The sequence below is a fragment of the Phalaenopsis equestris genome, unplaced genomic scaffold, assembly GCF_001263595.1.
Source record: "Phalaenopsis equestris unplaced genomic scaffold, ASM126359v1 Scaffold000212, whole genome shotgun sequence".
Taxonomy (NCBI): domain Eukaryota; kingdom Viridiplantae; phylum Streptophyta; class Magnoliopsida; order Asparagales; family Orchidaceae; genus Phalaenopsis; species Phalaenopsis equestris.
The window spans coordinates 395,595-411,294 of NW_018164654.1; the positions used below are offsets into that span (position 1 = coordinate 395,595).

Genomic DNA, 15,700 nt, shown 5'->3' on the forward strand with positions numbered 1-15,700 from the left:
GCGAAGCACTGCAGAAGACGAGCCAGACGAAACTCAGCCCGATGAAATCGCTATAAGACACGAGCTCTTCAACCAGACAAAGACGACGACGAGGGTGAAGTAGAGGAAATCAGAGTACGACGCGAGAAATATTGTAGCAGGCCATGAGGCGAAACCCTATCAGAGCAGAAACAATGACACGTCATTTATATATATATATATATATATATATATACAGATACAAGGTGTGGGAGGGCCCAAACATGACACCCTGCCCACTAAAAAACCACAAATGACTCCAAAACTAGAAAAAACAGAAAAATACATTAGATACTTAAATAAAAAATCTAATAGTGTCGAAATACATAGTATCAGGTGGCTAGAGAGCGACCCAATTTGGTCTTACTTCTGCCTCTAGTTCTAGAAAAGGAGCAAGCTAGTAAGCTGGTAAAATGATTGTCATTGCCAAAAGTAACCAATGTATCATCCAATATGTTACAGAACTGGAGTCTGCCTCCATTCTTCTTCTTCCTCCTGGAATAGACCTGTCATTCCTCTTCCGAAGAATCACTCTGATGTTATGGTAGAGCTGAAGCTGAAGGAATACCAACCATAGTACCCATAATAGGTTCTAGCATATGTGAAGTATGAGTTGCCTCTACACCGAATACTTCCTGAAGAAGTAGAGCTGCGAGGCTCTCTTGATTATCAGTCTGAACACTTTCATTTGTAGGTAATAGTCCAACAGTATTGTTTTCTGTGGGGTTTGAAAGTGCCAACATCACATCCCTAGCAGTAACAGTAACAGCAGTGTCATGAGGGGGTCCTCAAAGGTAACAGACACCATATGTCTGGTATTATCCTCCCCAGGTGGAACTAAAATGTCCAGAGCAGTGGGGTTAAACCCATTCTTATTCACTTAAACCTTAGTTTTCAAATTAGGATGGAGCTTGTAACATTTATCAATGATATGACCAAACATCATACAGTGGGTACAATATGGGGGTCTGTGTTCCAAGACGATTTGTTGTCAATATTTGTTGCGGGTTGTGCCTAGCCAGACTTCAGTGACTTCCGATAAAGTAATATCCCTTTCCATAAGTATTTTGGCCACCAAGGGTCTGGTTAGGTTGAAAGTAGACAGATCTAGCTTCAAAAATCTAGCTTCAAAGGATCCCCTAGGATGGCCCCAATAGAGTAGAAAACCTGATGGTGAAAAAATACAGCTTGAGACCAGGTAAACTAAACCATACCGGTACAGTGGGAGTTTCAAGATTTGGGTCGAAATCAGGAGACCACTTGAGTAACTTCATAGCTTTTACTGCGATATTAAGATATTTCTTGGAGGGTAATTCTGGTTTAGATTCAGCCATTGTTAGTTAGATCAACACATGTCTCACATCCATAAGTCTCACCTTTCACTTGTCTACTGGCTTAAGATCATATACGCTCTTTCTGATAACCTCCATAGGTGGGTGTCCCCACTGAAATTTTCCAATGAGAGCAAACTTGAATTTTTCTGTCATGGTAGAAATTTCTGAGTCAGAGAAAAAAATTATTGTTTTCCCACATTTTCTACTTCCCTTCTTAACAAAAGGACAATCATCTGTGTCATCGCGACATTCCTTATAGTTTGAGAGGAATACCACCGCGGATTCCACTTGAGGGTTTACTACCATGTGGGCAAAGGAAGTCTTTGTCAGTTCAACAAAAAAAGTGTCATCAGAACAACCAGCTGTCACCTGCAGCGAGAAACTTGCGTCGGGCTAGAGAGAAAGACAGGCCCTCGGTGGAAGGGCCCAAGCATACATACATATATAAAGATCAGTCACCTACCATCCCTGCTGAGAATGTGCAAACCGATCCTCTACCCAACATCGCAGTTCCTTATGAAGAACAACATACTATAGGTACAAAACCAAAAGTGCTTATACCACTCACTGTTTTTTGAAGAAGACTCACTTACATGCCAAGATACATGAGAGTGCTTTTTTAATTAAATCAAATATTAACTGGATTAACTGGTATGCCAAGATACATGTACGACACACTTTAGACCAATCCACTGATTAGACGAGCCAATCTTCGGATGATGAATGACAAGTCTATTCTAGGAGGAAGAAGAAGTCTGGAGGCTGACTCGAGCTTGGAAACTTATTGGATGATACGTTGGTCACTACTGGCAATGACACTCATCTTACAAATTTATTACCCGACTCCTTTCCTAGAACTAGAGGTAGAGACAAAACAAAATTGGGTCGCTCTCTAGCTACCTAATATTTCTTTTTTTTTGGCATTTTTTGTTTTTTTTAGGTCTCTTGTAATTTTCTGTATTTTTTTTTTTGGAACCATTTGTATGTGGTGGTTATCGTGGGGGAAGGGTGCCATGCTTGGGCCCTTCCACATAATCTATATGTATCTTTATTTTCTTTTAATATATTAGCCTTTGGGCTTTATTAAAAAAAAGCACCGTCTGACATTCTTGTCACAGTTTTTTCATCAAGACACTAAAGATGGGGATCGTACAGTACTAAATATATATTTTATTAATCCAAGCTTGAGTCGGCCTCCAGTCTTCATCTTCCTCTTGGAATAGACCTGTTATTCCTCATCCGAAGATTGACTCGTCTGATCAGTGGATTGGTCTAAAGTATGTTGAACATGTATAGGATGTTGAACATTAAAAGTAACTGTTTGTTGTACCAGCTAATCTTTGATTGAATCAAAGAAGCACTTCGTGTGTCTTGGCATGTAAGTGAGTCTTCTTCAATAACAGTGAGTGGTATAAGCACTTTTGGATCTGTACCTGTAGTATGATGTTCTTCATCAGAAACTGCAATGTTGGGTAAATGATCGGTTTGCACCCTCGACAGGGATGGTAGGTGGCTGATCTTTAGAGATATCCAAAACGTGTCATGTGGTAGCTTTCTCTCCAGATGAAACAGATGTGTCCAGAGTAGTGGGATTAGATCCATCCTTATTTACTTGATCTTTAGATTTCAAATTAGGATGAAACTTATGACATTTATCAAGTGTATGCCCAAACATCTTACAATGAGAACAGTAAGGTGGTCTATGTTCCATGACGATTTGTTGTCAATATTCATTATGAGTTGTGCTCAACCATACTTCAGTAACATCAGGTAAAGTAATATCTATTTCCACAAGTATTCTGACCACCGAAAATCGGTAGATCTAGCTTCATAGGGTCCTCATACCCAAGTATGACCCCAATAGAGTAAAGAACCTGATGATGAAAAAAGTGTAGCTTGAGACCTGGTAGACTGAACCATACCAGTACAGTAGGAGGTTCATGATTGAGGTCGAAATCAGGAGACCACTTGAGTAGCTTCATTGATTTAAAAATCGGTAGATCTAGCTTCATAGGGTCCCCATACCCAAGTATGACCCCAATAGAGTAAAGAACTTGATGATGAAAAAAGTGTAGCTTGAGACCTGGTAGACTGAACCATACCAGTACAGTAGGAGGTTCATGATTGAGGTCGAAATCAGGAGACCACTTGAGTAGCTTCATTGATTTACCAGCAATGCTAAGATATTTTTTGGAGAAAATCCGAGTGTAGTCTTTAGCCACGGTTAATTGAATCAATACATATCTCTCATCCATGAGTTTCACTTTTCAATTTCCTGCTAATTTGAGATCATCAAAACTTTTCCTGATAACTTTCATAGGTGGGTGCCCCCACTGAAATTTTTCAATAATGAACAAACTTGAATTTGTCAGTCAATGTTGAAATTTCTAACTCCGACAAAAAGAGTGTTGTTTTCCCACTTTTCCTGCTTACATTCTTAATAAATGGACAGTCACATGTACCATCACGATATTCCTTATACCTTGAGGGGAAGACACCTGCCGTCTCCACCTGAAGATTACCTCCCACGTGGGCAAAGGAGGCTCTGTCAGGTTCAACCGAAGAAAGAAGGTCCATCACAACAATTAGAAGCCCTACCAAGTCGGTCAGAGGGCGGGAATGATGAGCCAAATGCGGTCAGGAAACAAAGAGACCAAACACTTGGTGCTGTTGAGCTATGTCGAGAAGGAAGACGATAGAGGAAACGAGCACGCAACCCCTTCTCGTCTATAGTGAGAAAACGAAGGAGGAAGATGCGACCCTTTCCCATCTTCCGTGAGATGTAATCGAACGGAGACGATGAGATGCGAACTCTGTCGGCTTCAAACAGAAACGACGAGACGTGAGCCACAGTCAACTTTGAAGCAGCGCGAGCCGACGACAACAGAGAGGACTGAGAGACGATGCCGGAGAAATGATTAATGCAATAAGGGTTGCTAGGGTTCGACATTAGTCGAAACCCTAACAGAGCCGAGCGTGGGAGACGTCATCAAATATATATACACAAAATTTTTGAATGGGAGTGAAGGGAGGCTCTGCTAGGGTTTCGCCTCTCGGTGAACCATTGCCTCTGCTACAGATTTTCACGCTCGAAGAAGGGGAGTTTGCTCCTCTGTTTTGTCGTCTTCGTTGAGCTCCGTCAAGGCTCCACCTTCTGGCTCCATCTTCTGTGGCTCGTGTATTCTGCGGTTTTGGCCCTTTCGCAGTTGTTTCGTCTGTCTTCGTAGAGCTCATCGAGTTGCGCCTGTTCCGCGGCTTCGACTTCTGCGGCTTTGCCCCGATCGTCTTCGGCCCCAAACCGCAAAGCGTTCGAATTTTTCGGCATTTGAATTAAGCGTTGGCGGCCACCGACCGCGAATTTAACAAAAAGCCAGGCCGCGGGATCAACCCCGCGGCCCGCGTTACCGATCCAGAAATTCCAATCCTTGCCTCGCAAAACCGTCACTACCCTAGCGAAGCTGAAGGAGGTTCTAGCGTCTCGACTCGTGAAGCCCCCCTGCTCCCGCACGTCGCGAATCGACGACTTCGTTCGAAGCTTCAAGCCTCCTGCTCCCTACACTCCTTCCACTGCCGTTGCAAGCACCAAGCCTCCCTTTCTTCCAGATCAAGGTAAGTCCGCTTCACTCCCACTCTCCTCCATCGTTGCTTGAAGCACCGGGCGCTCCTTTCTCCGTCTCTTTAAAGTCGCGATCAATAATATGGGTAGAGAATTCCTCGTCTCCTGAAGGTAATTTTAAGAGAAAATTAAAACTAATGATGGTTTACGGTAACTAATTCTACAGTATCGTATTTCCTTCAGCTTCCTATGAAGCTTGATTGCTGTTTCATTTTATTTGAGGGCAATTTTTTAAGTTGTTATGGTGTTAAGGCTTGTTTGATATTGCACTCTTTGCAAAGGAAATTGATAGTGTCAGATCCTGTTTGGAAGGATTCAAGTTAAAACTTCTGCTTAATGATATAAATTTAGCCCTTGAGGGAGTTACATTTGTTCCCATGTATGATTCTGCATAATGGAATAAATTTAGCTTTTTATGGTCTCTTTCTACAAAGATCCTTTCATAAAAACATACAAGTTATTTATTAGTTTGCAGGTGTAGCAAGAGTTCATGCAGTTGGTAGCAAGAGTTCATGCGGTTGGAAAAGAAGGGTGAGTTGAAATAGAGATTGGATGCAAGTGGAATGACAAAGGATGTGCTTTAGAAATAGTTTTAGTTTGTTTTCTCTTAAAATCTGTATCTGTGGACTTTGTGGAACGAACTTTCATGAAGGCTTAAGTAATTTATTGATCTGGGAGTGGGCATATTGCTCCATCACCAAGCATGGAATCACTATCAATGTATGCAGCAGGCAATTTGGGTCCAAGATAGAAGGGAAGGGGTACCAAAGATGTATCTGTAATTCTGTACTATTTTTAATTAAAGTTTAGCCTTAAAAGTATTAAATTTATAGCTTTTGAGATTGTCTATAAATTACAGAAGTCTACTTTTTACATGTTTAGCTCATAAAGTAACTGGAATACAAACCCGCTGTTCATGGATTGACCTCACACTAGTATTGCAAATGAAACTTCTCAAATATAATACACTAACGATTCTTTGTTAAAAATGTCTTCAAAGATTTTGAGCTCTTCATATAAGTTATGAATTACTCTGTTATTGGGGCATGAGTTGAAGGATAAATGGCAATAACAAAAAATGCAATGAAACAAAAAACATTAATTTGAAAGACAATTTATAAAATTTTGGCTATAGCATTCATGAATTACGATTTTTTCATCTTCCTTTATCACTATCCGTACTCACCGTTAAGTTAGTTGGGCACCAGAATTTTTGAACTGTTTCGAAGTGAAATTTAGCTTCAGAAGTATAAAATATGTCGCTCTCACAGTTCTCTTTTAAACAGTTTTACCAAATAGGGGTGTCGGTCAACTTTTTTTTCGATGGATTTATTTAAAAAAAATATGATATATTGAAAATAATTTTTGAGATTTAATTTAAGTATAAAAGATATATAGTTTGAGTTTTAAAAGCAGTATGTTTTAATTTTTGAAAAATGAGACCAAATGGATCTCATTCGCGCCAAACAGAGACAGAAATTTCAACTCTGGCCGAGAAATTCAAATTTGCTCTTATTGAAAAATATCAATGGGGGCACCAACCAATGGAAGTTATCAGAAAAAGTTTTGATGATCTCAAACTAACAGGAAAGTGGAAAGTGGGGCACATAGATGGGAGACATGTATTAATTAATTAACCGTAGCTGAAGATTACACTTGGATTATCTCCAAAAAATATCTTAAAATTGCAGACAAGTCAATGAAGTTACTCAAGTGATCTCCTGATTTTGATCACAATCATGAATCTTTTAATGTACCGGTATGGTTTAGTCTAACTGGTCTCAAGCTGCATTTTTTTCATCATCAGGTTAATTACCCTATTAGGGCCATACTTGGGGACCATATGAAGCTAGATCTACCCACTTTCAACCTAACCAAACTTTCTGTGGTCAGAATAGTTGTGGAAAGAGATTAATTTACATGTTGTTACTGAAGTCTAGTTGAGCACAACTTATAATGGATATTGACAATAAATCGTCATGAAACATAAACCTCCTTATTGTTCTCATTGTAAGATGTTTGGGCATGGCCTTGATAAATGTCATAAGCTCCATCCTAATTTGAAATCTAAAGATCAAGTGAATAAGGATGGGTCTAACACCACTGCCCTGGAAATATTTGTTCCACCTGGAGAGAAAAGTACCACAGGACAGGATTTGGTGTCTGATTTAATTGCCCCTGTTGACCCCCCTGACAATATTGTTTCTGTGATTGATGTGATGCTGGATGGCTCTGCTGAGCAACCTACACTTTCAAACCCTATTGAAAACAGTACTGAAGGATCCTTACCTACAAAGGATAGTGTTCAGACTAATAATCAGGAGAACCTTACAACTCCCCATCTTCACGAAGTATCAGGTGTAGATGCGACAACTCATATTTCACATACACTAGAACCTATTGTGGGCACAACTGTTGGCAATCTTTCTACTACAACACTACCACCTCATCCAAATGAGCAACAATCTTCGGCTAAGGAATGACATGTTTACACTTTCAAGAAGAAGAAGAAGAATGGAGATCTATTTGAGCTAAGAAAACTAATGGATGATACATTGGTTACTTTGGGTAATGGTACGCACCTCACCAATTTGTTAGTTAGTTCCCTTCCGAGAACAAGAAGCAAAGGCAAAACCAAATTGGGTCGTCCCAATTGATCTTATATGTACCATCTCTTTTTTGAGTTTTTTTTTTGTTATACTGTGTGGGTTGGGTGCCTATTTGGGCTCACTCATACATCCTATCTGTAGTTTTTTCTCTTTAATATAATTGCCCCTTGGGCTTTTTTTAATATATATATATATATATATATATATATATACAATAATGTGAAAAAAAAGAAAAATAAATTGTTGAAAATGCAAGAAGCAAAGTAGTGAGAACATGCAAAAGATTCTGCCAAAATAATGTATTTATGGGCCAAAATACAAAATTTTGTGCATACGACAATTAAATTATTATCTCAATTTGGGATATAAAAATTAAAATCATGATAACTCTAAAATACAATACATGAACTTTAATAAATATTGAACTCAAACCGCTTGGCTCAAAAAATAAAAAATATAAATCAATTCAAAAAGAGTGTGTCTGTTCATTGAATAATAAAAACTTATTGCATTACACATGAGTACTCAAGCAAAAAGAAAATATTAATATTAATTTTTAAAAAAATGTTTAAGAAAAAGTGGGGGACTGTAAGACAGCAAGGGAGGGGGGGGCGCGTTGTACGGGATGGTGGAAGCGAGTAAGAAAAACTGGAATGAAAAGACTGCAGTGAAAGACAGTAAACGAGTGTTGTTCGGGGAGACTGCAGCAATGGAGGATGGTCAAGAGCGTCTTGGAGGATGCAGAAGAAAATAGAAGAAGATAATCACCACTTTAGGAGAGAGATACAACCGAGCTCAAATACGTCCCTAAAAGAGAGAAATGAACACCGGCTATCCTAAACAATCTCGCGCCAAAAACTAAACTTAGAATATCAGGTATATAAATACATAATAAAAGGATAATTAGAAGTGGCCAAAGCAAACCAGTCGACTCCAGGTGAAACAATGGGTTGTGCGGAAACGATTGCGTGCAGCGACAAGGAAGCCTAGGCACCCCGACACCGGGCATGGCTCTGCACTTCAGTCTCTCAGAGTTGAAGGAGCTTCGACCTCATCTGTTGAAGCTTCTATCTCCTAATCACAATCAGGTCAATCTCATGAAAAGAATCAAGAATGACAATCTTCTCACAAGTTGGTCTTGTAGGCGTTGACATTCCATAGCACGTCTTGAAAGAATGAATATGCATCCTTTTTTGGAACATCATGAGTTGGAGCACCATATAGATATAGGTTCCCACAATGTTACTCTCGAGTCCTTAGATCAGAAACCTTCCTCCACTTCTCATACTCAGCAAAAGCTAACTGATAATAAAATATGTGAGAAGAAATCAATCTTGGGATATCTTTTGCAAGATGCACCACTCTCACTAGCAACTACTAAAAAGAGACCTCTTCTTCTTCACTGATAGAACCTGAATCCCATTGAAGGATCCCCCCCCCCCCCCCCTCTTAAGACAATTTCCAAAGCTTTGGTTCGTCCTTCCGATCTGGAAATCAGATGGAGGGTACACTACTACATTGAATCTAATATTTGAAGAACTCTATATAATATTCCAAACGTGGCACAAAAAGACCCCGGTTCTGAAATGTTGGACATCCCTCAGTGATATGAGCCAAATGTTATGAAGCACTAGCAAATCAAAAAAGTATATGTGTCATACAAATAGTATATGGATCAGAGTTTGTATATCGATCCCACGAGGAACAAGCAAATCTCCAAACCTTGGAAGAGTTCTAATATACTGATTTGAGTTTAGCTTGAAGTATTAAAAGTTGGTAATTTTAAAATTTCCATTCCAAATTCTTACAACTAGTTTTGAGGTTGAAAAGTGATAGAAAATCTCCCCTAAATTGACCCGATGCAAATCAGATTTTAAAAAAGATCAAATGAAATTGACAATCAAGAGCAATAGTTTTCCTTAAACCCTCCCAGTGGTCATAAAAAAAATTGTTTCATATTACAATTAGTTCCCTAACTATGCAAAAACCCAAGTGCTTGCATATTCCCAACACGATTGTGCCATCCTAACAGCAATATTTCTGATCTCTTAGAGTGGTGTAAGTTAACTTAATTGTTCTACTAGTCTACTTCCGTAGTACTAAATCACTGCCCATTTTAACTTCCTAAGTGATCGGTTTAGAAATAAAATGCGCATAGAAGGTTACACTATCAATTTGAGAGCAAATTACGCCCATTCTCAATACTAATTGCATAAAATCTAATTAAAGGGAGAAAAAACTTTTAAGTGTACACATAACACATGAGCACAACAAAAATTTCATTGCAGATTCAAAACCAAAGGAGTTAAGAACAGTCTCATCGAAGTTCTTCACCAAATTACACGAATTATAAGAGAATCTCTAAATTTCCACACATAACGCACACTTACACTTCTTCTCTCCCAAGAGAGCTCTCACAACCTCTCACAGTCTCCTGAGATTCCTCTAATGAAGTGTAGTCAGCAGTTGCAGTAGTTCTCCAGTGGCTACCCTCTGATTGATGTCTTCTTTCCTCAGTGTCACTCCAAGGGTCGAGCACATGGCCAATGAAAAATAGTGGAAGAGCAAAGCCCCTCTTCTTTCATAATTTCATCCACCAATCAAAGCTCGGATGCCATGGATTGTCACCGAAACAGAACTACCGTAACTAGCTTCGTCGGCACCAGAGTTTAACTTTGGAGCATCGTAGTTTTGCCCACTCTGTATGTGCAGCATTCGTGGATGCCGTAGGCCGCGCCTTAGTGCCGCTAAGTTGAGTGTCTATGCACCGATGTATGGCGCTTTAGCCTTGGAGTGGTGCTCTAGTGTCACTAAAAGTGGTGCAACTAAAAGTGGCACCAAGGTTCCAATCTCTCAATCATGAAAGTTGCTTCTGTTTGGACAGGATGCGTAGACCCTGAAAAGCGGGTGCCTATGCGACAGGTGTGGAGCTTAAGTACCCAATAAGTGGCAATTAGGAGCCCGGTGTAACATTGTGCCTACATGCCAGGTATTCAATGCCAAGGTGCCAATTGCTCCGTGGAGGAATGGAAAGTGCGTGCATACACCAATTTTGTTCTACACCAACAATGGCATATATACGCCAGAAAACTGGCGTAGATACATCAATATTCATTTTTGAGTGTCCAAATGACAGATCTCCTTTTATGCCTTCAAGCCCTAAAAGCTACAAATAACATATAAAACACTAGGAAAAGCATAAATTGGGTACGAAATGTGGAAATAATGCAGGGGAATATAAAAAATAAAGCACAAATTTCACGCACATCACTCAATAGGGGTAATTCAGGAAGAATTTTATAGATTTGAAAAGTTTGAGTTTCTTATACTGGGTTCATTGTTTGTTTGATTTTGGTTCCTCAGACTTAAGACCATCTTGGGCCAACAGTGGCGTATATATGCCAAAAAAGTAGTGTTACTATGCCGACATTCATTTTGGAGTATCCAAATGACAGAGCTCCTTATATACCTTCAAGCCCTGAAACCTAGAAATAACATATAAAACACCAGAAAAAGCATAAATTAGGTACAGTTGAAATAATGCAGGGGCAAATAAAAAAATAAGGCACAAATTTCACACACGTCACTCGATATAGATAATTTAAGAATGAATCTATAGATTTGAAAAGTCTGAATTTCTTTTATCTGGAGTCGTTAGGTGTTTGGTGTCGGTTCCTCGGACTTAGGACCATCTTGGGTCACAATTGTGAATTTTGTTGAAATCTCCCTGATGACCTCATCTTGAACTAAGTGTTTTTCTCCCTCATCAATTGGAATCTGATCTTTCTCCTTCGTGTCATCACCTTCTCCAGTGTCTACTATGTCATTGTCTCTTTCTTCAACAATCCCTTGCTCAATGAAATATATCATGCTCATAGTTGTGTAATCTGTTTCAGTATGCTCAATCCATAACACTTGAAACAGTTCCTGGCTGAGACGAATTTGGGTATGCAGATTGGTTCCCTCTATTTTCTCCTCTCAACTAGTGTTTTTCTCAAGCGAGGTCAACTTGGATGTTCCCCTAGTTGTACTCTGGATAGAAAATCCTAGGGTAGAAACCCTGTCGATGTAGCAGTCACTCGGTGATATGATCTCTTCACATTTCAAGTTGAGGTCTGAACATCCTGTAGAAGCTGGCACTGCATATCTCATTTCATCTTGTGCCAGGTAGCAATTTTATCTTTTTCTTCTCGCTAGCAGAGGTACTTCAAATTTTGCAATTAAAATAAGGCACATTTCTTTAGCATGCTGGCGGCTAGTTTCACCATTTTATCAGGTGAAATGTCCCAACACTCAAAGATACATTCCAAGGTCCAAAGCCACTCGATAAACTCGTTCGGGTCCATGTGGCTTTTATAATATGGCAAAATTCACCTTTACTTCAAAATTTTGGCTTCTCAGATATTGCAATTCAAATCTTCAGGGTCGTGGTCATCTTCGATAAGAGATTCTTCATCTCTAGAATATGCATTGTGGAAAAGATTCACTCCATTCCTTCAATCTAGCAAGTCATCGTTGTGGCTACGGGTGACCCATCTGGCTTGCCTACTCTCGAAGGTAGCAAGCCTCTGCTGAGTTGGTGGATTTCTCATTCCATATCCTCCATAAAAATCCTTTGGATACCTATTTGTAAATTTCTCATAAACAAGATTGTGATTGTGGAGCTACGGTATGTGGTTGGAATGGGTTGGGCGAAGGTTGGGACAGCGAGAGCAGCAAGTGTGGTGGCAAGTGGAGAGACGAGGCACGGGAAAGGCTTGAACCACAAGGAGACAACAGGAAAACAACAGGTTCGCTAATTTCCGGATGACGACAGCGAAGCAGGGGACTACAGTACAGCAAGGAGAGACTGTCTGAAACTGTGGCGGCGAGCAAGAAGGGCTGGAATTGGAAGACTGCAGTGAAAAACAACAAATAAGTATTGTTCAAGGCGACTGCAGCTATAGAGGATGGTTAGGAACATCATGGGAGGATGCAGAAGGGGATAGAAGAAGATAATCACAACTCGAACCGGAGCTCCTCCAAATCCAAATCATTATTTTATGAAGTATTGTAATATATGAAATCCAAATCCCTCGGATAGAACCCTCGAGTTTCTAAGTGAATTCAAATCATTATTTTATGAAGTATTGTAATATATGAATTTTTTGTGTGTACTAAATTATAATATTTATGTACACCACACATCTGAGTCAAGTTAAATGTGACAAAAAAAAGCAAACAATCTTTGTGACCAGTCAAATTAATTTATGCTCCATCAAATTTAATGATCATGAAATGAGCTCACACTTCAGACTTCATTGTAGAGTCAAATGACTCAAATATTAGTCTATTTCGGCATGTGTTTCCTGGCATGAGCTTCAACAATTGAGCCATCTCACCAATAAAAGATAATGTTAAATCATTGGGATTCACTCAATCGATAGAGGATCAAGCATGTAATAATAAGAGCAGAAATTTTGTTATAGTTTTATTAAAAAACCCAAAAAAAGGGCAACTAATATATCCATACTTGAATTTTATTTCCATAATCTGATGAAGGGTACAAATATTTGTGCCTCTATAGCCTAATGGAATATGACTGGTACTAAGCAAGTTTATTTTTACCACCTTATCTTTGTAGATTGTACTCCACCAATCCCCTAAATTAGAAAAAATAAATAGAATATAATTTGAAAAAAATCTAGCAGTACATTGTAACTAACAAGCAATCAAAAGAAGAGATATTAATATGGGTATGTCATTAAAATTTATTGTATTCGTGAGTAATGCAATGAAATCACTAAGAATTTTGTTGTACTCTTCAGGTTTAGATGATATTATTGTAAATACAAGCATTTTGATTTATTTTCATAAGTACATAAGGTTTTGGTTTTAAATAGGAAGTTACCTCATTAAGAAATCAAATAATTAGCAAACAAAACCAAACTTCAAGAAAGAACTATAAGCATGTGATGAACTTTGAATAGTACGATTAAACTTGAAACCATCTTACATGGCCTAAGTTTGCTAAAGAAATTTTCAAGAAAGTGTTTTTACTTAGTTTTAGGATAGCAAAATTACCAGCTAGCAAAATGGCGTGCCAGTAAACGCTCCATATCAGGAAGTTTTGACAGCATTTTACGAAACTCTAGTGCAAAAACAAGGCCAGCACCCTACAAAAAAAAATTTAATGTTTAATAAAAAAATTTAAAACAAAAGCACATTCCAGAGTATTGGAAATCATATTGTAAGATCACGAAGTTAGTATTCCACATAACATAACCATCGAATTAAATATTGTGCACACTTTCATAATGAAATAAGCTTTCAGTTGATTAGCCTTCTAGGTTTTACTTGGATCAAGGAATTCTAGATCCTGGAGAATCTAAACAACACCAAGATCTTCCTTCTAATACTTGGCAGCACAATTCTTCCTAACAAGATTCATGAAGTTCAAAATAAAATTTAGCATCTAGCTATAGTCAAATAAATGATGGTTTCAAAATCTTTAATCTTTTTCAAAACATGATTCCAAAAATCTCAATCACTCAAATGAGCTCTACAAACAATGACTCACCTACTGGCCCTTGCTTTTACAGCACCCTCACAGTTTTACAGTGTTAAATGACTGTCAAAATTTGAAATGCAATGTTGTGAAAACTAAAGGCTTGTTTGGGATCACTCTTATTTCTTATTTTTGTTTCAGTTTTTCTATTTTTCTTTTTCTTTTGTTCCTTTTTTTTCTTTTTCTTTTTCTTTTTTGCGTTTAAAACAAATCAGCATGTTCTTAAAAACACTTATACTTTATTTTAACTAGTGAAACATGTTTTGTTTTAAATCAAAATATAAACAAAACAAAATAAAAATAAAAAATAGAAAATAAAAAAATAAATGTGATCCCAAACGGACCCTAAAGATAAAATAAGATCCAGAAGCCAGTAGCACCTAAGTAAACATCTATTTAAATGATAATCTTTCATGAAGTCAAGAGCTACATGTTTATGAGGATAAATAGGGACCCAAAACTATTGAACTTAGAACTAATGTAAACCTTGAACATGGCTGACATATTGCTGAGCCTAATATGATGGAATATAGATAGCCATCTACCATCCAGATCATGGCCAATTTGTTTATTTAGCGTAGACAAGCACAAATTTAAAAGCGCACCATTTAAAAAAAAAACAAATTAAATGAATAATATTTTTGACTCGTGAGTTTACCGTCCCGTGGTACTGAGTTTTACCGCAAACGCATCACTGTAGCTACAACAATAACCGCGGCCCCCTTTCTAGTTTCTCCCGACATTGTCCCAAATTTCTTAGAAGTCTTCATCTGTCTCGTATAAGTATTTTATAATCTCAAAGCCTACAACATGAGTCTGCATGATATCGGAGTAAACCCAAACCCCAATAGAAAGACAATATTATCATTGAAATTCAAAATGTTCGACACGTAGACTCTTGACAATAGAAAAATAACACAACGTAAAAAGACACCCTAGGGCGAGGACGAGGGCAGTTACTGGTGGCTAGACAGCAAGCAGTGGTCGGATGGGAACTGGTTCTGAGAGCAGAAAGGGTGGAAGTGAATTCTGGCAGCCATTGGGCAGCAGGTGAAATGAGTGTGGTGGTTGTCTGGTAGGTTAGTGAAGTTGGCAGTAATTCTGGAAGGGTTGCAAGCAGTTACAGGAGAAGCTATGGATAGAAGGGGGTGGGGGAAGCGGCCACGGCGAGTGACTGGAGCAGCAGAGTGCAGGATGCAACAACAAGTAAAGGGCGGGAGAGGGGCAGCTGGAAGCAGAAGAGGGGGTGTGAGGATTAGGCGGTAGCAAGAGTTTGTTGTATGGTAGGTTGACAGAAGTGTATGCGGTAGTACCTGGGGATAAGAGTGTCTGCGGTAATCAAAAATAGAAGAAGGAAACAGGCAGGGGAATTGCAGCAGGGCAGAAGCTGGGAGGGTTAGAATTAGGTAGATGGGGTTGCAATTTCAGGCATTCCGCAGTAAAATACGGCGATGGCTGCAGCGGAGGGGATGTTCTGGAAGATGGAATAGTCAAGGATAAACACCGCCTCAAAGTAAGATATAGTCAGAGCACCACTCGTCCTCAGATACAACCTCCAAAGGGAAAGAGGACGCCA

The 15,700-nt window shown here is 38.9% G+C and overlaps 1 protein-coding gene across 3 annotated transcripts in view; it reads right to left on the minus strand.

Moving 5' to 3' along the window:
* The window catches only part of LOC110023120 (DNA mismatch repair protein MSH6), an 84,013-nt gene that overhangs the window by 30,242 nt on the left and 38,071 nt on the right, over positions 1-15,700 (minus strand). For all 3 annotated transcript variants that reach the window (XM_020722370.1, XM_020722368.1, XM_020722369.1), the window contains exon 11: positions 13,641-13,732. In XM_020722370.1, the coding sequence (XP_020578029.1) occupies positions 13,641-13,732 (92 nt within the window). The remainder of the gene's footprint in view (positions 1-13,640; positions 13,733-15,700) is intronic.